The sequence below is a fragment of the Hylobates moloch genome, unplaced genomic scaffold (assembly GCF_009828535.3).
Source record: "Hylobates moloch isolate HMO894 unplaced genomic scaffold, HMol_V3 SCAFFOLD_9, whole genome shotgun sequence".
Lineage (NCBI taxonomy): Eukaryota > Metazoa > Chordata > Mammalia > Primates > Hylobatidae > Hylobates > Hylobates moloch.
The window spans coordinates 74,560,283-74,583,059 of record NW_026652284.1 but is presented as its reverse complement, the minus strand read 5'-3'; the positions used below and the strand labels follow the sequence as shown (position 1 = coordinate 74,583,059).

Below are 22,777 nucleotides of genomic sequence, written 5' to 3'. Positions count from 1 at the left end.
CTTGGGGTTGTGCCTGGAGTGGGCATGGAAACTTTGTGTCCCTTCCACCATAACTTGCCCTATGCATCTCTTACATCTGGCTGTTCATTTGTATCCTTTGTAATATCCTTTATAATAAACTGGTAAGCATGTTTCTGAAGTTCTGTGACCACTCTAGCAAACTAATAGAACCCAGAGGGGATTGTGGGAACCCCAACTCGAAGCTTTTCGGTCAGATGTTCCGGAGGCCCAGACTTGTGACTGGTATGTAGCAGGACGAGCCACAGACAAAACCTCTCAGACACTGAGTTGTAGAAGGAAGGGCTTTATTCAGCTGGGAGCATCGGCAAGCTACTGTCTTAAAATCCGAGCTCCCTGAGTGCACAATTTCTGTCCCTTTTAAGGGCTCACAACACTAAAGATTTCACATGAAAGTGTCGTGATTGATTTGAGCAAGCAGGAGGTACGTGGCAGGGGCTGCATGCACCGGTGGTCAGAGTGAAACAGAACAGAGCAGAGAGTTTCACAGTGTTCTTCCATACAATACCTGGAATCTATGGGTAACATCGGGTTCTAAGTCATGAGTTAATTTTTAACTACTAGGTTTAGGCTAGGCAGGCCCAGGCCTGGTTTTGGACCTGGCGCCGGGCTGCCTGTCTTTGATTTCACTTCCTTGTTTTTTTCTTAAAACAGGTACTGAGTATAAAACAATATAAAACAATATGAGAGGGTCTCTCTTTTCCCTCAGGTGGGGCCATGGGGTTTGTGGTACTGAGCTCTTAACCTTTGAGATCTAACACTATCTCCTGATAGTGTTGGAAAGTTGAATTAGAGGATACCCAGCTCCTCTTCACTGCAGAACTTACTTCTTGCTTAGTGTGTGGGGAGAAACTCCCACACATTTGGTCACGCAAGTCTTCTGTGTTAATTGTTGTGGTGTGAGAGCAGAGGAAAAACAGTTTGAGTTTTTCACTCCCAGACAGCACAATGATTCTTCATAAAACTCTATGACTACACCAACGAGCATTGGCAAAGAACAAAAAATTATTCAATTTATTTTACCAGTTCCATAAACTGGCAGTGATTCATAGCATTTACACATATATTCGTCATGTTCTTTACAACTATATCCATGATACCTTTTCATAGTCTGCTTTAGAAAGTCCTGCATAGTATTTTCCACTCAATTCTGCATCAGTAGTATAGCTTCTTTTAATTTAAAAACTTGTCCATTCTATTTTTAAACTAGAAAGATAATTTTATTGTAATATCAAAACAGTAATAAATATTTCAGATTAATCATCAATTACAATTTACATAGGTTATCACTAATTTGTGCTGTCTGCATTGAGGACTAAGCTCTGATTTTTTTTTTTTTTTTAATCTTGCCCAAATTCCTATCTAAGAGGTCTGGGGAATCATGCTCTATAAACCATACATTCTCATCAGATGGTTTTATTTAACCCTGTGTATCATGACTTACTTTCCAATCTGACTCTGGCATAACATGGAAGAAAATAAAAATATTTTACCCCAAAACATGTTTCCCTGCCATATCTTGAAATGGTCCCGCAAAGCCATCCCTTGTGGGAAAAATCCACATTCTATAGAGAATCCACTTTCCCCTTGTTTTCCTTCCTTCCTTTCTAGATCCAGGAGATAATCAACTAAGAGGCAGGCACTCTTTTAGGTCTGATAATAAACAGTGTACAACCTGTTCTCTCTGAAGTCTGCTATCTGAGAGCTTCCTCTGCACAATAAAACTTGGTGCCTACAATCCTTTATCTTAACTTGAACATACATTTCCTTTCTATTGATCCCAGGTCTTCAGATGAACTCAACCAATTGTAAACCAGAAAACGTTTATAGCCTAGAACACCGGCCACCGCCCCCACCCCACCGCCCCCGCCTTGAGTTGTCCCGCTTTTCTGAACTAAACCAATGTATTTCTTAAATGTATTTGGTTGATGTCTCATGCCTCCCTAAAATATATAAAACTAAGCTATACCCCAACCACCTTGGCACATGTTCTCAGGGCCACCTGAGGGCTGTGTCTTGGGCCATGGTCACTCATGTTTGGCTCAGAATCAATCTCTAAAAATATTTTATACAGAGTTTGACTCTTTTCGTTAACAGCATAATATATTCAAACACACTATGATCTGCATCTTTCGTGTTAATGCTGCCTGGAGTAGACCATGATATGGATGTATTGTATGCTTTTAACTCCAACTGATGTGCTTTTAGATTGCTTCCACTGTATGCAACTACAAAGAATGTTTCGTTGCTCCCGTGTGCATTTTGAACATTTTTCTAAGGTAGATTCTGAGACATAAAATTACCACAATTTTAGAAGATTTCCTACTTATGTAAAATACTAGTAGATACTCCCAGATCACCATCCAAAATGTCATTTTACACTCCCTTCAACGGTACAGAAGAGTACTTTTTCTCTTCTATCCTTTTCCACTCTTAGAGTCTTCTTTTTTTTTCTTTTTTTGAGGCAGTGCCTCGCTCTGTCACCGAGGCTGGAGTGCAGTGGCATGATCATGGCTTAGTGCAGCCTCAACCTCTTGGGCTCAAGTGATCCTTCCACCTCAGGTTCCCCAGTAGCTGGAACTACAGGCACATGCCACCACACCTGGCTAATTTTTGTATTTTTTGTAGACACGGGGTTTCTCCATGTTGCCCAGTCTGGTCTTGAACTTCTGTGCTCAAGTAATCCTTGGCCTCTCAAAACTGTGGGATTACAGGCCCATGTGCCACTGAGCCCGGCCTCACTCTTGGCATTTTAAGTCTTAAAAAGTTTTGCTAATCTATGAATGAAAATCGTTTTTAGTATACATTTCCCTGATAACTAGTGAGATTGAACATTTTTTCATATTTTAGTAGTATTTCATTCTTAATACCTGTATTTCTTCTGAAAATAACAAAATAATCATCTAAATTAAGTATATACCCTATGTTCTTTCTTTGGTTCTCTTTTAATGTTCTAAAAGCTCAGAAAAGGCTAGAATGATTTTGAGTACCTGTGGTCCAGTCGTTGTTGGGGCAGGTCAATTTTCTTTTTGCAACTCTATGGACAAGAATCATTTGCATTACTGATTTCTGCAATTTACAGAGCTGTGAAACTGCTCAAAGACAATGAAAGGGTAGAACTATTATGGAATCAAATTACTCAATAGGGTATACCAGACAACACCTAGCATTCCATAGAACATCCAGCGATCTTTCACTGTTTTCTGGAAGATAATACACTTAAGGCTTTTAACACATTAGCTTGCAGTGAGAGCTCAGTAAATTTAATTTGCTTCTCCATTGTTAAAAGAATGAAAAACAAGATAATTGAGAATTTATAGCATTTCTGTAGAACTACAGTTCCCGGGATAGGTGCTGTATCTAGATTCATTTTTGATTTCATTGGGTCTTGCACAGTGCCTGGGAGCATTTATATACGTGGTCAGTAATTAAAAACAATTTATTTTTCCTACCTCTTAATACTATCACAGTTGTTCAGTAATAGTTTTATTGGACAGAACTATGTTCAAGTATGTTCTAATTTATTCCCCTATCTGGAAAAACATGCATATTGTGAGAAAATAGGTTTGTCTTGCTTACATTATTATGTATCATATATTTTCATACTGGGGTTAACAAATATATTCTAAGCACTGAAACTAGTGGCCTTGAAAATGGCTAGACTAGCTGTTTCCTTTCATAGTCCAAACTGTGTGATATAGCTAAATAAAAAATCTGGCTCTATTATAATAGCAAATGTGATTTCGTATGTGGAGTCTTAAGGCGTGATTATACTGTTTCTCACCATGAATAGTGATTTTTTACACATGATAAGGCAGGCTAGCAAATTCACATACATTACGGCTAGAATAATCCATTGCTTTAAAAACATGATTTTTACCTGCTTTTTAGATTGAGTGTTCCATAAAAATTTTTTCTTAACTGAAAAAAATATGCAGAGGCTAATGTAGACTGTAAAATGAAGGAGAAGCTTAGCTTTACTGTGGAGTCTGGGTCTGGGTGTAACCTAACTAGCTAGAGGATATGCAATTCCTGATTGACAGCAGATCCAGCATTATGCAGATTTTGTAAGGGAGAACACTCAGCTCAGAAACAGTGATGAGAGGCTCTGTTAGGAATTACTACATTCACCGCTCATATCTTTTAGTTTTCTGTCTACTGGATTTGTAAATAAATAGCACAAAACAGTTCCTCTTTTGTTTTTATTAAAGTGATACTGCAATGCAGTTCAGTCTGTCAGCTAGGCATACATGTGTGAAATTTGATATTCTCACTAAATTAGCTAATTTTTAGCTGTGTTCCATGCTTATCTCTAGACCTTTGTGTATTAAATCCTGTCTCGAGCTGTTCCCTTTATACACAAGTGTGTTTTGCTTGTGCCTTCCTGTCTTCTTCAGTGAGAAGCTTTATGTAGGTCAGGCTTGGCTTAAGCAGATTTCCTGAACCTGCGTCAGCTTAAGCTGGAGGAATTTTAATAAACCCTCCCCTGTAGGCGTGGGCCTAAATGAGGCTAGCCTAGTTAAGCCTGATCTTTTTCTGTTTGTGAAAAGAGCTGAGCAGAGCTGAAGGCTGCATGGTGGTTTCAGAAACTGCCTACTTAATTTGAAAAGAACAATGGTAGGAAAGGCTAGATCTTCCAATTTTACCTTATCCGAAAAGCTTGATTTGCTAAAGCTTGTGAAGCCATATGTGAAAATTCTCGAAGAACACACGAATAAACATTCAGTAATAGTAGAAAAGAATAGATGTTGGGATATCATAGCAGTTAACTATAATGCAATTGGAGTAGACCGCCCTCCTCGAACAGCACAGGGCCTACGCACCCTTTATAAAAGGCTCAAAGAATATGCCAAACAGGAGCTATTGCAGCAAAAAGAGACCCAATCAGATTTTAAAAGCAATATTTCTGAGCCAACCAAGAAAGTTATGGAGATGATTCCCCAGATTTCCAGTTTTTGCCTGGTAAGAGACAGGAACCACATACAAAGGTAAGCTTTATTTTGTTTTGTTATGGAAAATTATGGCGCCTCCTATCTATTGAGCTTTGGCTTAGTCGTGATAGAGATATGCATAGTAAGCATCCCCACAACGGGAGCAATGAATAGTGTCTTTGTTTTGCATTTTTTAAAAAGAGAAAAGTGAGGCTATGAGGAATTTTTCTGTTGCATTTAAGCTACTTTTTACTGTCTTCCCCTCCCCCTTCCCTCCTGTAGTTTCTAAAAGTAAAGGTTAGGGAGGAATAAGTGGGTTGAAATTTGTGACATCACTTCATAAACTTTTTAAGCTTTAAAATTAAATTATTTAGTTTGTTTCTGAGAGATACTTTTTTTCTCATTTAAGATTACATTTCATGGGAATTTTCAATTTTATAAAAAATTTATATAAAGTTAGCAGTTTCTAGAGAAATGGAACCTTGCTTTTTTATGAATTGTCATTGTCTACACTTATTGAATATACATTAACTAACAAATATAACTAAAATCAATAAGTAAACTTGTTAATGGCATGATTGTGTATATGAAGACAGTTTAAATTATTTTTCTAACACGTTTAAAATAAAGACGAACACAACTAAAGGGAGTTAACGCCTAATTAGGGATTCAGTTTACTTAATAAAATTATAAGTTTTTTTGTTGTTGTTGTTTTTATTCCTTAATGGTCTAGTTTCACTTTGATCTTGGGTCAGATAGGAAAGTGTAAGCTTTCTTTTACTGCTTTGCAAGGATATCAAATTATGAACTTTAAAATACCCCTAAGAGCAACTGGGTTTTTTTAGAGTTAGAAGCAATTTTTTGGTTAAACTTGTGTTCTATGTAACTATTTGCCTTGGAATTTTCAAAAGTATTATCTTGCCACTAATTCAAATTGTAACCTCTGGCAAAATATAAAAATAGCAGCTACATTCTTATTCTGAACCATTTAGGGTAATTTAAACAAATTGTAAACTCCTTGTTAGTTTGAGGAGCCTTTCAAACAAAGCTTTACACAATGTTCTTTTCTATTGGTGGAAGAGGCATTATATAAGCAAATTATTGATTACTATGAAATCCCTTTGAAATTAGAGAAACAGAAAAAAACTACTTGTAGCCAAGTGCATATGTTATTTTGGTAATTTACTAGGAAAGTATTTTTGAGCCTAGCTTCTTACCAGATACTGCTTATTTCTACTTGATAGCACAGTAAAAAAATATCACCAGTGGGAATCCAGGACATGAATACACAGTGGATTAATTCTTGGGGCCACTGTGATGACAGTGTTCACTGTGATGACAAATGATGAAATCCCAATAGCTGGATATCCAGAAAACTACACAGTAAAATTGTTTTATACTGTGCTACTTATGCAGAATTTTCTCCCCCTTGAACCATGGAGAAAAGTGTTTTTTGCATTGCAGGTATAAAACTGTACCCTTTGGTTAGTAGGTATAGGTTTTTATAATTTGAAAACGACATGTAGAAACTGTAATTTTAGTTGGTTGCATATTTTAAAAATACAGTGAGTAGAAGAGAAATAATATATAAATATACAAGTATCTGGTTACATTTTGACTCTGTGTGTGTGAATATTTACAATATTCACACGCAAAAACTTTTGGGATATCAACATTTCTCTGATAAAAATGAGTTGATTTGTGTATTTCTATACTTATGGCTTAAATAATACCAATTCGTTAGGTTTTAAAGGGAAGAATATAAGAAACATGCCTTTTAAATTCTTATGTTACTGTGTCTACATTGACATTTTCTCTGTATTAGCTTATTTCTTTAATATATATATTTAATGTGCTTATATTTATTTGACATCATCCTTGAATCTTAATCATCTCAGACGTTTATAATTATTCTATAATCTTAACTATACTTCTACATAAATATTCCTGTTAATCTTACCAAACTCTTCCTTTTTAATAAGGAAAATACGAGTGTTTGCGTTAACATACTTAAAAATATATACCTGTTTTGTAAGGCTATTTATTTTCTGTAACCCACATTGACTTATGTCTTTATTTTTACCTCTTCCTAATATCAGTTTATATTTTGTGTTTTTGTAAACTGATCTTCAAAGTTGTGATTCTCAAGTCCTTCTCTGTCATTTTTGTGACCTGCTCTAAAGTTTTTTTTCTCCCTTTTTACACTGTTATGCCTTAGTTGTAATGTTTTAGCTAAAATGGAATGGAATGTTCCAGATATAAGGCATATTTTTAATTTACTTGGGAGTATTATGTCTATGTTTATACTCTATTTTATATACTAATTTGAAATAGTAATTATGTGGTTTTAAAAACTTAATTTTCATATGCAATTTTAACCTTTTCCCATTCCAGGTTTTAGCAGAGCTATTAATAGAAGCAGAGCTTGCTACTTTGAATTGCATTTATAATTAATTGTTTTGTTTTTGGAAATAATAAAATGACACAAACAGAGACAAGAACAAAAATGAATTTAACCTACAAATAGATTTTTTATTATATACTATATATATGTTTCATTTTGTCTCTTAGATGAGTATCTGATATTTCTGGCAATTTAATGCCATTAGTAAGTAACATATGGGTAGTTTTAATCTTTTTCTATGCATTCTGCTTGAACTTGTTCCAGCATTTTAATCATCCATGTAGAATGTATTCTTTTAATTACGTTTCTTACTATATGTAAAATCTTCTCTAAATAATATTAAATAAAATATTTCCATTAATGTTCAATAATCTAATTTCCCTTTATAACTTTTATTTTTAAATTAGGCAGAAGCATAAATTGAAAAAAAAAAAACAACCTCAAGGAGCAGATATTCTTAATTTACAGCTTCACGTTATACATAAAATTATGTTTATAAAACAGAATTTTAAGGTTTATTGCATTTATAATATCATAACTTGTTATGTTGAAGCTTAAATTATGCTAAAGCTGTAGTTGTCTCCATTAGGAATGCATATTTGGTGGAAATTGTGTGTAAATTTAATAAACCTTTAATATATCTGTATAGGCCATTAAAAATGTTTCATTAAAAAATCATTTAGTTTGTTTCTTTTCAGTCATTCAACACATAATGAGCACCTACTAGGTTCTAAGTACAGTACCTACTAAGTACTGAGTATACAGTTGTGTATTAAAACCATCGCTCTTGTGAACTTTACCTGACCAGTGATTGAAAGACTTAAAGAGCACCTGAGTCATGTGGTTCAGGATAGGTAAAAGGGAAGTTTTTCCTATCAGATAAAAGCATCTGAAATAAGAAAGTTAGGATAACCTTCAGTAGTTGAGCATATCCCAAAGCCATATACAATCTTTATGTTTTATTTTTTGGGCAAATGCAGAAATCAGTACCTCCCATAGATGGCCTTTCACTGTCCTTTTAGAAGTTATGGGCCTTCGTGGTTTTAAGATCAGTCCAGGAGAACAGAAGCCAGAGGTCTAGGGCGAAGGTATGGGGATAATAAGGCTGAGAATGTATTAAATGGCTCTTTACACCATTTGAAAACCTTAGGGTTGTGGGAAAGATTGGTGTCTGTTTGACAACATGAAAACTGGCTTTTCTTTTTTATTTTATTTTATTTTATTTATTGGCCTTCTATAATATTTGTAATTTCCTGCTCCTTAAAAGCACAATTTTAAAGTTAAGGATGGGGGAGATCTGTGAGTATATATTATTGAAATCCCAATCTTAGTCACTTTAATGTATTCCAAGTGTTAAGATTTTTTTTTTGTTTTGTAACTTTATAGTTTTAAAGCTTTATAATTTAATGTATATTAAATATAAAATTATGCTACAAATATACTCTTTTTCTTCATTTGATTTACATATTATAATGCTTTTTTGTGTGCTATAGTGCAAACTTGGATGAGGAGGCACAGGCTGGTACCAGTTCACTACAGGTAATGTTGGATCACCATCCTGTTGCTATTACAGTGGAGGTGAAGCAAGAAGAAGACATTAAACCACCTCCTCCACTGCTTTTAAATTCTCAACAGAGTGATACTTTAGAGCAAAGAGAAGAACATGAATTAGTACATGTTATGGAAAGATCCTTGTCGCCTTCACTTTCCTCTGTTGATATGAGAATGACATCGTCTCCATCTTCTATTCCAAGGAGAGATGATTTTTTTCGGCATGAGAGTGGTGAACACTTTAGGTCACTATTAGGGTATGATCCTCAGATCCTGCAAATGTTGAAAGAGGAGCATCAGATAATTTTAGAAAATCAAAAAAATTTTGGATTGTATGTTCAGGAGAAGAGGGATGGATTGAAAAGAAGGCAGCAGCTAGAGGAAGAGCTACTAAGAGCAAAAATTGAAGTGGAGAAGCTGAAAGCAATTCGCTTACGGCATGATCTACCTGAATATAACAGTCTCTAAGTTTTTTTTTTCAATCTTGCAATTTGATAATTTTGATTTTGGCCAAATTACTTTTAATTTGGGAATATCCTGAAACAGAACACACGTTCTTGAAAAATGTTGTTAATCTCTATTATGGAAAAACATTTTTGATTTAATTTTCTAATTATTTTCTTTTGAGATATTAAAATTTACTGGTTGGTTGGCATGGTTATAGTTTTTATTGTCTTCTTTTTTTCCCTTAAGTTTAATTGTTGACCTTACAAAAGATATTTTATTCTGATCACTAAGATATACACAAATACATATACAAATATATATTCTTTCAAAGTTCTGAGTCTTCAACATTTTTAGTTAGAACTTTGAAAGCTGTAATTAGAGATTTTTAAGTCAGTCTAATTTAGGAGCTATACTAACCTACCAAGAAGCTTGTCTGTATGACATTGATTTTTATGCTTTTATCTTTTGAAGGAGTAAATCCTACGATTTTAGAGATGGAAGATATTTGGAGAATACTTTTTGCCATCTCTGCAGTTTAGCAGTAATGAAACAGGTCCGGGGAGAACTCAATGACTTACTTAGGGTAGCAAAGCTATTTATGGCAGAGCAGAGACCAGCACTCAGTTTTTCTTTGTGTAATTTCCGTCCCGTTATTCTATAGAAGTAAATATCCACTAAAATATTCTCTAGATTTAAATATTAGAAGCATTTGTTTCATTAAAATTGCCTTTAAAAATTGTTAGGTTGTGAAATCAGGATATTATATCAATTACCCCCATTCTCTGTTTTTGTTCCAGCAAAATAGATAAGGTATTCCATTGAAGCTATTATATATTTTGGCTGTGTGATTTAAAGACATGTCTTAATTCATTTTGAATGTCCTGTTCTGGAAAAAATTTTTTTCACAGTAAAAATCAGAATGAACATAATTAAAATTTTATGTATAAGTATTGTTATTTTAATATTCATGGAAATAAACCTCAATTCTTAAAGCATACATATTAAATTTATATTAAATCTCTAATATGTATGTTACTTAAGAATTTCTATTTTTGCTGGGGTTTTGTTGAGAAAGGATTTTTAAGCCAAGTTTTAGGATGGAGTGGGTGTAATTTCAGCAGTGAAGGGGGACCATGGGTGTTTGAAGTCAGAGTGAGAAGCTGGAAAAAAGACCAAAGAATGGGAAAAAGTGGACTGAGTATATAAGCACAAATGCAGTGCTAAGCCATTGATTTTAAGTGAATGTAGAGTCAATTTGGGCTGTGGTATCCTGGACTAGGAATAGGAAGGACATCTCCCTGGACTAGGTAGGGTAGCTGCTGTTTAGCTCCAGCACAATTTTCACATGCGGGGATAAACCCGAAATCTGCATTTTGTAATGCAGAATCTTCCAATTTTAAAATGTTTGCAAATAACACAAAATACTTTTAAAACATTATACAGACAACATGTGAATGGGCCTCATTGAGCCGTTGGGCTTCCACTTTGTGGCTTTTGGAGTAGAGCAATGGTTTTCCAAGTATGGGTCCTGACCAGCAGCATCAGCATCACTTGAGAACTTGTTAGAAATGCAAATCCATTTCCAACTGAATTAGAAACCCTGGGGGTGTCAGCAATCTCTTTTAATAAACGCTTTAGAGATTCTGATGCTTGCTAAAGTTTGAGAACCAGTGAAACAGAGTATTTTGGAACCTCGCTTGGTGCCTAAATCATACTAGTCTCAAAATTTTTGTCGAAGAGTAGTTGAAAGTGAACTGAGGGATATAAATTTGGATGATGGTACCAGATAATGAATTACATTAAATACTTTTTTTTTTTTGAGATGGAGTCTTGCTTTGTCACCTAGGTTGGAGTGCAGTAGCGCGATCTTGGCTCACTGCAATCCGTGTCTCCTGGGTTCAAGCGATTCTCCTGCCTCAGCTTCCCAAGTAGCTGGGACTACAGGCGCACCACCACGCCTGGCTAATTTTTTGTGTTTTTAGTAGAGACAGGGTTTCACCGTGTTAGCCAGGATGTTCTTGATCTCCTGACCTCGTGATCTGCCCACTTCGGCCTCCCAAAGTGCTGGGATTACAGGCGTGAGCCACCGTGCCCAGCCTAAATACTATTTTTAATGAGTCAGATTCAACGTACAATGGGAAGCCATTGAATGCTTTGAATTAGGGGGCTAATTTGATTATAGTTGTGATTTAGAAGGAGTGGCATTTAGGGACAGGCATTGTATTGGAAGAACTTAAATCAGAAATTTAAGTTATGGCTATAGAAACAGAAAAAAATGAACTCTTAAGGTACTATTTTAGCATGTTGACTGCTTAATTTCACTGGTTAAATTAAAAAGAGGGTGTTTTATAGCTGGTAGAGTTAACTTTTTAAATTATAAAGATGTCCTGAATATATAACATGATATATCCTTTTGACAATGTTACCTTTTCTCTTTAATCTGTGCTATGACTTTTCTTTGAGTCTAATGAATCTTGTAATTCTTAATTTGAGGTAATGTTTCCCAGTATAATTCTAGTAAATACATCTTGGCAGTAGTAAGCTTTATTTTTTGAAATTATTGAAAGCACATATATGAGATGTAATTCACTTTACAGTTTCAGCATGCTACTAAGAATTGATAATGTTCAATTTAAATGTTGGCTTTTACAGCAAATCAGAGTTTTCCCAAGTGTGTTCTGTGGAACATTAATTCTGTGAGATGTTTCTAGAAAAGAGATCTGTGTTAAAAAAAAGTGCAGTATACCTCTTTTTTTTTTTTTTGGTGGTTAGGTTCTAAAATAATTGTGGAAGGTAAAAATTATGTATATACAAAATAGCCCTTGAAAATTCCTTTGCTGCCCATAAAATAGCATAAATGTAGTCTGCTACAATCATATTTTTCTCAAGCATTGTTTAAGATTGCTTTTTCTTTAGTGTGTTAGGTGACACAATTCATTAGCATTTAGGGGCTGTATACAATAAGAAACCTATTTTTATGTATTTTTAAACACCAGAATCACACTCTGAGTTTACTGCAGCAACTTTTCCAAGTCAATCTTGTTTTTCTCCAAGTCAATATTGTTTACTTTTAATTTGCAAAAGTTTAAATGCATATAATTCTGCTCATTGTCTACCTCCCCTTGTACAACCATGATTAACATAGTATAGTTTATGAGAATTCCTGTATAAAGAAAATTATTTATTTGACCATAGAATCCTTTTCGGAGGCTGTTTATTATCTTACAGAGTATCTTAGGGTAATTTGGAACCAAACCTTTTTTTTTCTTCTTTTTTGTATTGAGACTTTTTTGAGTTTGGGGACTACTTACCAACTAACATTAGCAGTTTTTGTTGAGGACAAGTTTCATTAAGGGGAATATATAGGGGAAAGTTTGCTAGTACAATGGAATGTACACTTGGCTCTCTATCTGCAGGTTTCACATCTGCAGATTGAACCACTGTGGATTGAAAATATTCAGGCAAAAAAATAAATAACAGTACAACAATAAAAAGTAATATGAAATTTAAAAAGATGGTATAACTGAGGTAGGAGTTGGGCTAAGCCCAAGTTTTGGGGCTTGTCCTGTATCTTAACAACTATTTACGTAGTATTTACATTATATTAGGCATTGTAAGTAATCTAGAGATGATTTAAAGTATATGGAAGGATGTGTGTAACTTGTATGTGAATACAAACATTTTATATAAGGGACTTGAGTATCTGTGGATCTTGATGGGGTAGGGGGTGTCCTGAAACCAATCCCCCTTGGATACTGAGGGATGACTATAAACTTAAGCCACCAGACATCTTGCATACCATAGACAATTGTTTGGGGGCCATGAGCTTTAATTACAAAATGTAATGCTGGGAGAACATAGAGAAGAGTGATTTTGTTTTTTAAATGTAGACTTGATTCTATAGAAATATACTACATTTGAGAAATATACTAAGTATATAGATTATTTCATCCAATACATTAGTAATTTAGATAGTGGATAGCCACTTTCCTATCTTTCTCTTATCCATATGAATGTAAATGGATATGTTGTTACAACTTATGATTTTCTAAACTAGCTGTGATTTATAATGACATCCTGAGAAAAGTCAGTGAAACTCGTTTCTAACGAATACCATGTTTCTTAAAATAGTCAAGTATTTTTCTTTTGTGTATGATGAGATATCAACTTGGTGTTATTTCATTTTTTTTTTTTTAAGGAGTCACTCTACCCTGTTCTATCTTTACTTATGTGAAAATGTTTAAAATATGAGTTTTTTTCATGTGCCTTCTTTTGGAGTAATGTCAACTTTTAAATACACATGTTTAAATAACTTAGAGTGTAATAAATTGTGTTTAATATATACTGTAGATAATGATGGTTAAATGCTTTGTTAACACATGTTCTTTTAAATACAAGATAATACTTTGTACTGATTTGTGTACTTTTTTTGTGTGCCGTTAAGACAAATAATTCAGTACTGTAGAGGTAAAATTTTTTGATAAGGTATAATTGAAATACATTTATTTGGATGATTATGTTATAATAGATGGCCAATGTACCATATCTAAATATCACATTTCATTTCTTTTTTCAAATGTTAAGAGCCACAGCTTCTCAAAATCAAATATTTGATGGTGAATTTGGTTGTAAACACTTTAATTAGATGAAATATGGTTGCATACTTAAACAAGAGTAAGTTCTTAGAATATGCAACCTAATTAAACATTAACAGTCAAGCAAAATCTTTGTATACGATTTTGAGAAATTGTTCAATATATTTTTATATATCTTTTATATTGATTAAAGCTAGTAGTTATAATTTGAACATATTATTTATTTTTAGTTTCCAATTGCTTTGTAATAGTGGAAAGCAAAATAAATGAGTAAATAAAAATAAAAATAAAAAATATTGCTCATATCAATCCAGACAACTTAAACTAAAAGGATATATCATTATAATTCCACTTTGCTAGCAGGTCTTTTTTGTTTTAAAATTTATGTGTGAATTCACCTCTTACAAAGTTTTTTTTCCCCTAACATTAAGAAACCTTTCAAACATACAGAAAAAGTTAAAAGATAGTTATAGTAAGTATCCATATACCTACCACATAAATTCTGCAATTAATGTTTTGCTATACTTGGCTTCATCACCTATTTATCCATCAATTCTTTTTTTTAAAGGAAAAATGTTACTTCGAAACAAGTTGTAGAATTAGAATAATTTACCCTTAAGTACTTCAGCATGAGTATTACTAGGGTTTACTGTTTATTTGTGCATGTGTGTTTTTTAGGTAAGATTTGCATACAGTGAAATGCACAAATTTAAAATATACCATTTGGTGAGTTTTGATCTACAACTGTGTAGCTCAAACCTCTGTCAAGATTTAGAACAATATCACCTCAGAAAGTCCTATCTTGCTTGCTTCTAATCAGTCTTCTTGCACGTCAGGCAACCATTGTCCTAATTTAAAAAAAATTATAGATAAGTTTTGCCCATTCTAGAACTTTATGTAATTGGAATCATAGAATATGCATACTTTGTTTCTGTTTTTTTTACCTATCTTAGTGTTTTTAATATTCATCCATGTTTATCCATCCTCCTATTAGTAGCTCATTGCTTTCTGTTGGTGAGCAGTATTCCATTGTATAAATATACCACACTTTGTTTATCCATTATCTTTTGATGGACTTCTTGGCAATTTCCATACTTTGGCTGTTATGTATAAAGATTCTATGAATATTCTTGTGCAAGTTTTTCATGGACATAATACTAGTTAGGGAACCATACAGACTTAACCTTTAAGAAATTGCCATTTTCTAAAGTGATTATATCATTTTACACTTCCATCAACAGGGTATGAGTTTTGTTTTTTTTTTTTTTTTTTAAATTTTTGCAAAAGGCTGGGCATAGCGGCTCATACCTGTCATCCCAGCACTTTGGGAGGCTGAGGCGGGTGGATCGCTTGAGGCCAGGAGTTCGAAACCAGCCTGGCCACCATGGTGAAACCCCGTCTCTACTAAAAATACAAAAATCAGCTGGGCGTGGTGGCAGGCGCCTGTAATCCCAGCTACTCAGGAGGCTGAGGCAGGAGAATTGCTTGAATCTGGGAGGTGGAGGTTGCAGTGAGCCCTGATCACGCCACTATACTCCAGCTTGGGCAACAGGGCAAGACCCTGTCTCAAAAACCAAACAAAACACCCTTTGCATGTTCAGTGACTGGAATGTCAGAAGTGAAATTGATGAATAATTTTTGTAATATTTAAGTGCATTCAAAATGCTGGGCAGGTAATTTAGATATCTGGGAATATTGTAGTTTATTGGTTTTTTTTTCATTTTAGTACTAGTTGCATATATGCTCTGACATGAGGTATTGAAGAAATACGAAATGTGTAGTCTGCTAAGCTTATAAAACATAATTCTGGAAATGATCTTTAATGCAAAGAAATATCTTCTAGGTTTATTTTATACTTATTGATACTTATATTTAGTTCACATTCAATCTCTTATTAGATAAAGAAAACTGAGTGATTATCAGTTTGAAGGGATTTGTATATGTTTGTATGCTTTTTAGTGTAATAAAAACTGTTTCAATCTTAAATTTATATTGAAGTTATATATTAATGCATATTAAACATTGTGGTAGGTTTTGGTAATTTTAGCACTCAAAACATGATCTGCAAGAGTATTTACATTCTTCATTGAATTTGATTATATGAGACATTTTAAATTTCATTTGTGCCATTGAAAACAATGTGTGTATTTAGAATTGTTAAACAAAAGAATATTAGGCTGGGTGTGGTGGCTCATGCCTGTAATCCTAGCACTTTGTGAGGCTGAGGCAGGAGGATTGCTTGAGTCCGGGAGTTTGAGACCAACCTGAAGACGTTGTTTAAAAAAAAAAAAAAAAAGAATATTAAAGGCTTAGGTTTATGGGATGTACAATTAAGTCGTTCAAATCCAGAGTGGCTATGCTTAGGAATCGTTCACTGAATTGATCATGCCCACTATTAATATTAAATAACATTATTTCCCTTTATCAAAACATGGTTTTAAGCATCCTGCCCTTATGAATTTTTTTTTTTTTTTTTGAGATGGGGTCTCGCTCTGTCACCCAGGCTAGAGTACAGTGGCACAGTCACAGCTCACTGGAGCCTCAACCTCCTGAGCTCAAGCAACCTACCTGCCTCAAATTCCTGAGTAGCTGGAACCACGGGTGTGCACCACCATGCCCAGCTAATTTTTGTATTTTTTATAGAGACAGAGTTTCGCCATATTGTCTAGGCTGGTCTTGAACTCCTGGGCTTGAGTGATTCTCTCACCTTGACCCCCCAAAGTGCTGGGATTACAGGTGTGAGCCACTGTGCCCAGCCGCCTTATGAATCTTGCAGATAGACCTTCAAGTCTCTTGTTTATGCCGACCACTTTTTGGTATTGATTTGGCAAGCACATTACAGGCTCAAGGGGAAAATAGATCAGAACCCAGTTTACAGTTAAGAAATTATAGAGTAGGATTGTTAGGGGTGGTTATTCTGGGACATAGCAAATTAGTCAATATTTTCTGTAATACAAGTAGTCTAGATATAGGAGGTTATATACCACTATTCCATGTTCCCAACGATCTTGTTTTTACCTTTTGGAATTATTCACCCTCTCTATTCCCTGCTGTATGGCCTACATAATTTTAAAAATGGGAGTAATTGGGAAAGGGACAAGGGCAAGTGTTGATGGTGTAAACATTAAGGGAGCACTTACTATGTGGCAAATACTGTTGTGTTTTACATATATTCACTAATCCTTGCTCACAGTAGGTTTGCGAGGTAAGTATTAGCATTATATTCATTTTATAGATTTATAAACTGGCACAAAGGGGTTAAGAAACTTATCTAGGGTCACAGAGCTAGTAAGAGGCAGACTTAAGACGCTAACCCAGCCAGTCTGTCTCCATAGTTCAGTGCCCTTCTGCTGTTCTGCAAAAGAAAAGTGTATATCCGAGAATCTTATGGTATTTCAAAGTTACTTATAAGTAATTTCTGAATTATCGGAATTTAGTTATCTTGTTCATCGTTTTTTCTGGGAGCTGGTGGGATGATGGCAGGGAGGGTCTTGGACATAATAGCCATTCTCTTAGACCCTGGGAATACAATACGGTATTTTACTCCAGGATGTTTTTCCCAGTCTTTTGATGAAGACATTCTTTTTATCCGCTCTTTAGGGTGAAAGGGGAAGTATGTTTTTCTCTTGGATAACCTAATAAAAAACAGAGAAACACATTTTAACTATGCAAAAAGATTTTGTCAGTTTTTAATTCAATGCACAGTGACTGCTACTGGTAGAAATAATACAAAAAGAGAACTAATTAAAATTGACTAAAATTGCACACAGCAAAATTTTTTAGATTTCAAAAACTAATTGAAGCATTCTGTTTTTTGGTTAATGCTAAAAACCTCAAAACTTTATCTGGGAAGATTGGGCTTGGTAAAACAACAAAAATAACCCATGACAGCTACAAATTTATCTAAAAACTGGTAAGTTTTCTTGACTAAAACTTGTTGGATTAATACGATCCTGATAATATTTAGCTGTGCAAAATTTGACTCAGTAAAACTTCATTTGGTAAAAATTATGGTTATAAAAGAACATGTTCATAAAAGCTTTCACTGATCAATGAAATAATATGGTACATAAACAAGTGACTGAATCTTTGTTATAAAATTTACTTGGAAAATGATCCTGATGGTAACAGGTTTTTTTTGTTTGTTTGTTTTGTTTTTTTTTTTTGAGATGGAGTCTGGCTCTGTTGCCCCGTCTGGAGTGCAGTGGCGCAATCTTGGCTCACTGCAACTCTGCCTTCTGGATTCAAGCAATTCTCCTGCCTCAGCCTCCTGAGTAGCTGGGACTACAGGCGCCTGCCACCATGCCCAGCTAATTTTTTATATTTTTAGTAGAGATGGGGTTTCACCATGTTAGCCAGGATGGTCTTGATCTCCTGACCTTGTGATTAGCCTACCTCAGCCTCCCAAAGTGTTGGGATTACAGGCATGAGCCACCGTGCCCGGCCGGTAACAAGTCTTTGTCAATGAAAATAAAAATTGGGTAATAATGGAAATGAGGACAGAGTTATATTCTAAAGCAACTCTTAATGCAAATGAATTTTAAGATAAATACATATATATGTATATTTATACATATTCTCTTTCCCAATTAGTCCCATTTTTAAAATTATGTAGGCCATACAGCAAGGAATGAAGAGGGTGAATAACTCCAAAAGGTAAAAACAAGATCATTGGCAACATAGGATAGTGGAACATAGCCTCCTATATTCAGACTACTTGTATTATGAAAATATTGACTAATTTGCTATGTCCCAGAATAACCACCCCTAACAATTATATATATGTAATTTTTTGTGGTGAGGGGGCTTTCTAGAAAATTCTGAAACTGAATTTGGAATTGGCAAAAACTGGAAAATTCTGAAAGAGCTGTAACACTGATAATTATATATATATATATACATATATATATATATATATATTTTTTTTTTTTTTTTTTTTTTTTTCTGAGACGAAGTCTCGCTCTATCGTCCAGGCTGGAGTGCCAGTGGAACATTCTCGGCTCACTGCAACCTCCGCCTCCCGGATTCAAGCGATTCTCCTGTCTCAGCTACCCAAGTAGCTGGCACTGCAGGCGTGTACTACCATGCCTGGCTAATTTTTGTATTTTTAGTAGAGATGGAGTTTCGCCATGTTGGCCAGGCTGGTCCCAAACTCCTGACCTCAGGTAATCCTCCTGCCTCAGCCTCCCAAAATGCTGGGATTACAGGTGTGAACCACTGTGCCTGGTTGATAATTGTATTTTAATTAAATGTTTTTATAAACATTTAGTCAAAATGTACCTAGAGTCAACATAGTAGTTTTTGAAAAGTATCTTGTTCTGTGAGTATGGTGATGAACAAATCAAAACATACTCTCAGGACTTTATAAGTTACTGGGGAAGGCTGATATTAAATGATTTTTTACATAACTATTGAGATAATGTTGAGGTAATAGGGTGACTAGATTTGGCAACTGGAAATTTAAGTTGTACAGAGAGTAGAAGTTAATTTAGATAAGGGCATCAGAAGAAGACAGGTAAAAGTCTATAGCTGGAAATAGCATACTTCCTTCAAGATTACTAGGACTCATGGATTTTAAGCAAGAGGGATACATTATCAGATTTACATTTAAAAATAGGTAACTATAATAAATGTGGAAAACGGTTTTAGAGAATGGAGGTGGCAAAAGATGCTCTCAGTAGACTTGTTGGGAAGCCCCTGCAGTAATACCGAAATTCAGATCAGAGATGAGTTGAAAAAAGTGGAGGCAATGGAGAAAGATACAATACATAGCTTTGAAAACCTGGTAGGGGGCAGAATTGTCTGGATTTTGTGGTTGATTGTCTGTGGGACTGAAAAAGTAGAGTGTCAAGGATGATTTCCAGTTTTCTGGCTTGAATAAGGACGAGACATGGGGAAACCAAAGGAGGAACAATTTTTGGAGAAAAGATACGTGGACATGATGAGTTTGAGATGTTTATGAGATATGTGGACGTGTCTGGGAGGCAATCGGATATGCAGATCAAGAGTTGTAATCTGGGCTAGAGAAAAAAAGGTTGTTAGTACCTGGGCGGCATTGAAGCCACTGAAGTGGACGGGCTACTTAAAGAGAAGTGGTGCACAGTGAGAGAACAGGGTCTAGAAGTCATTTCTGAAGAACTCCAATAAATAAAAGGTAGATGAAGTATGAACTGGCAAAGATGTCTAAGAAGAAGCAAGCAAAGAGGTAAGAGGAAAATTTGAAGGATGTTAGAGAAGCTACAAAAGTATAGTTCAGTATTTCTAGGAGGAAGTAGTCAACATTGTCTAATGCTTTTGAGAACTTTGATTAGGACTAAAAACACAACCTGTGGGTTTATAGACAAAGAGTTCCTAGTAACCTTTAACAGGGCAGTTTAGGGGGAATGACTACTGGAAGCCATACTGGAGCAGTTAAGGAGTGATTGGGAATTTGAAGAAGCAGAGGCAGTGTGGGGGTGGGAGTGTTTGGATACTTGAAGTGGAAACAATGGGGTAGACAGCTTCTTATGGTATGAAAACATCTCTTTTTTTTTTTTTTTTGAGACCGAGTCTCACTTTATTGCCCAGGCTGGAGTGCAGCGGTGTGATCTCGGCTCACTGCAACCTCCGCCTCCAGGGTTCAGGTGATTCTTCTGCCTCAGCCTCCCTAGTAGCTGGGATTACAGATGCCCACCATCATGTCTGGCTAATTTCTGTATTTTTAGTAGAGACGGGGTTTCACCATGTTGGCCAAGCTTGTCTCGAACTCCTGACCTCAGGTGATCAGCCCGCCTTAGCCTCCCAAAGTGCTGAGATTACGGGCCTGAGCCAGCGCGCACGGCCAAAAACTTCTCTTTTTATGTATGTGTTTCTTCCTGCAATACACGTTTCTCCCTGAAATATAACATATTACATAATAATCTTGACTTTATTTTTCCATGCTATGTTTTTTCCCCATGATTTACTGTGGAGAAAGGAGTTTATTAAGTAGGAAGTCAAAGAGTGACCTTGTTGAGAGCTCTTTGGGAGGCTGACGCAGACCAGTCACTTAAGCTCATGAGTTTGACACCAGCCTGGGCAAAATGGTGAAACCCCGTCTACTGAAAATACGAAAAAAAAATTAGCTGGGCTTGGTGGTGCACGCCTGTAGTCCCAGCTACTCAGGATGCTGAGGTGGGAGGATCGCCTGAGCCCGGGAGGTGGAGGTTGCTGTGAACCAAGATCACACCACTGCACTCCAACCTGGGTGACAGAGTGAGACTCTGTCTTAAAAAAAAAAAAAAAAAAGTTTTCTTTGGCCCTTTTACTACAGCATGTCGATATATCGATTTAGAGTACAATCATGTTGCTTAATGACAGGAATATGTTCTGAGAAATGCATTGCTAGGTGATTTTGTTGATGTGTGAACATTATGGAATGTACTTCCTCAAACCTAGATGGTATAGCCTGCTACACACCGTGTGGTATAGCCTATGGCTCCTAGACTGTAAACCTGTACTGCATGTTGCTGTGCTGAATACTATAGACAGTTGTAACACAGTGGTATTTGTGTATCTAAACATATCTAAAAATAGAAAATATACAGTAAAAATATGGTATTAAGATGTTACGGGACCACCATCATATATGTGGTCTGTGGTTGATCAAAACCTTGTTATGTGGTACATGACTGTATAGTAAAGTGTTTAATAATTTCTAGTAAGTGTGAGTGGGCTTATTTCAACCTCTTTTATTTTACTCTGTTAAATTGTTCATGTTGCTTTTTTTTTTTTTTTTTTTTTGGTGGGGGCCAGGCTGTGAGAGAAGAGGGAGGAGTTTTTAAATGACCTGGGTTTATTTAAAATATTGTAACAGCCCCGTAACTTAGTCAGTACCTCCTATTAAAGAAAATATTAAATGGATTCTTAATTCTTCCAGCACAGTCAACACTTGTGTTCCATGTATTTTATTAGCATTTTACATATTAAAATTCAGTTGATTTATTTTTTGCTTTAATTTTATTTTTATTTATTTATTTTTTTGAGACGGAGTTTTGCTGTTGTTGCCCAGGCTTTGCTCTTGTTGCCCAGGCTAGAGTGCAGTGGCACGATCTCGGCTCACTGCAAACTCTGCCTTCTGGTTTCAAGCAATTCTCCTGCCTCAGCCTCCCGAATAGCTGGGATTGCAGGCGCCCGCCATCACGCCTGGCTAATGTTTGTGTTTTTAGTAGAGACAAAGTTTCACCATGTTGGTCAGGCTGGTCTCGAACTGCTGACCTCGTGATCCACCCGCCTTGGCCTCCGAAAGTGCTGGGATTACAGGTGTGAGCCACGCGCCCAACCTTTTTGCTTTAATTTTAACAGTTCTTACTAATTGAAATTCTTTTATGCCTATTTTTTACTTAAATATTTTAAGTAAAATTCAGGGTTTAGATTCTACATATTGGCAATATGTCGGCTGAATGTTGAGGGTTTTCCGGTCAGATTAAAACTTTAAAGACCTGAGAATCTTTTCTTTTTTTCTCAGGTACCTTCTTTAAGTGTAATGTGAAATTAGGAGAGTCTAGCAAAGAGGAAATGAAGATACATTTAAAAATATCCTATCACTAATCAAATTCAAATTGCAGCATTAAGGAGATACCATTTCTACCAACTAAATTGATAAAGATGAATTCACAGAAAAAGTTCATAGAAGCTTTATGATAGTCAAAGCTATCAACATTAAGCTGAAAACTCAACTGTCTGTCACTATCCTATATAATAATAAGGAACAAATTGTTGATACAGGCAACAATTTGAGATGAATCCCAAAGACATTATGCTGAATGGGAGAAATCATTTTGAAACGGTTGTATACTGTGTGATTCCATTTA

The 22,777-nt window shown here is 35.3% G+C and overlaps 2 protein-coding genes across 6 annotated transcripts in view; both read left to right on the top strand.

The window, feature by feature from the left end:
• Positions 1-22,777, top strand: part of RAD54B (RAD54 homolog B) — a 113,357-nt gene that overhangs the window by 33,632 nt on the left and 56,948 nt on the right. For 2 of the 5 annotated variants that reach the window (XM_032760059.2, XM_058444033.1), the window contains exon 4: positions 8,847-8,961. The exons of the other annotated variants lie outside the window; for them this stretch is intronic. In XM_032760059.2, the coding sequence (XP_032615950.1) occupies positions 8,847-8,896 (50 nt within the window). In that variant the 3' untranslated portion in view covers positions 8,897-8,961. Of the gene's footprint in view, positions 1-8,846; positions 8,962-22,777 lie in introns of those variants that run through there. 5 annotated transcript variants of the gene reach the window in all.
• On the top strand, positions 4,409-13,762 carry FSBP (fibrinogen silencer binding protein). The gene is made up of 2 exons (XM_032760060.2): positions 4,409-5,006; positions 8,847-13,762. The coding sequence occupies exons 1-2, from the start codon at positions 4,633-4,635 to the stop codon at positions 9,370-9,372; spliced, it is 900 nt and encodes a 299-aa protein (XP_032615951.1). The 5' UTR covers positions 4,409-4,632; the 3' UTR covers positions 9,373-13,762.

Bases quoted from the DNA above. Each gene is read 5' to 3' on its own strand.
- FSBP (XM_032760060.2), top strand. From the start codon at position 4,633: ATGGTAGGAAAGGCTAGATCTTCCAATTTTACCTTATCCGAAAAGCTT. The intron at 5,007-8,846 runs GTAAGCTTTATT...TGTGTGCTATAG, and splicing joins GACAGGAACCACATACAAAG to TGCAAACTTGGATGAGGAGG.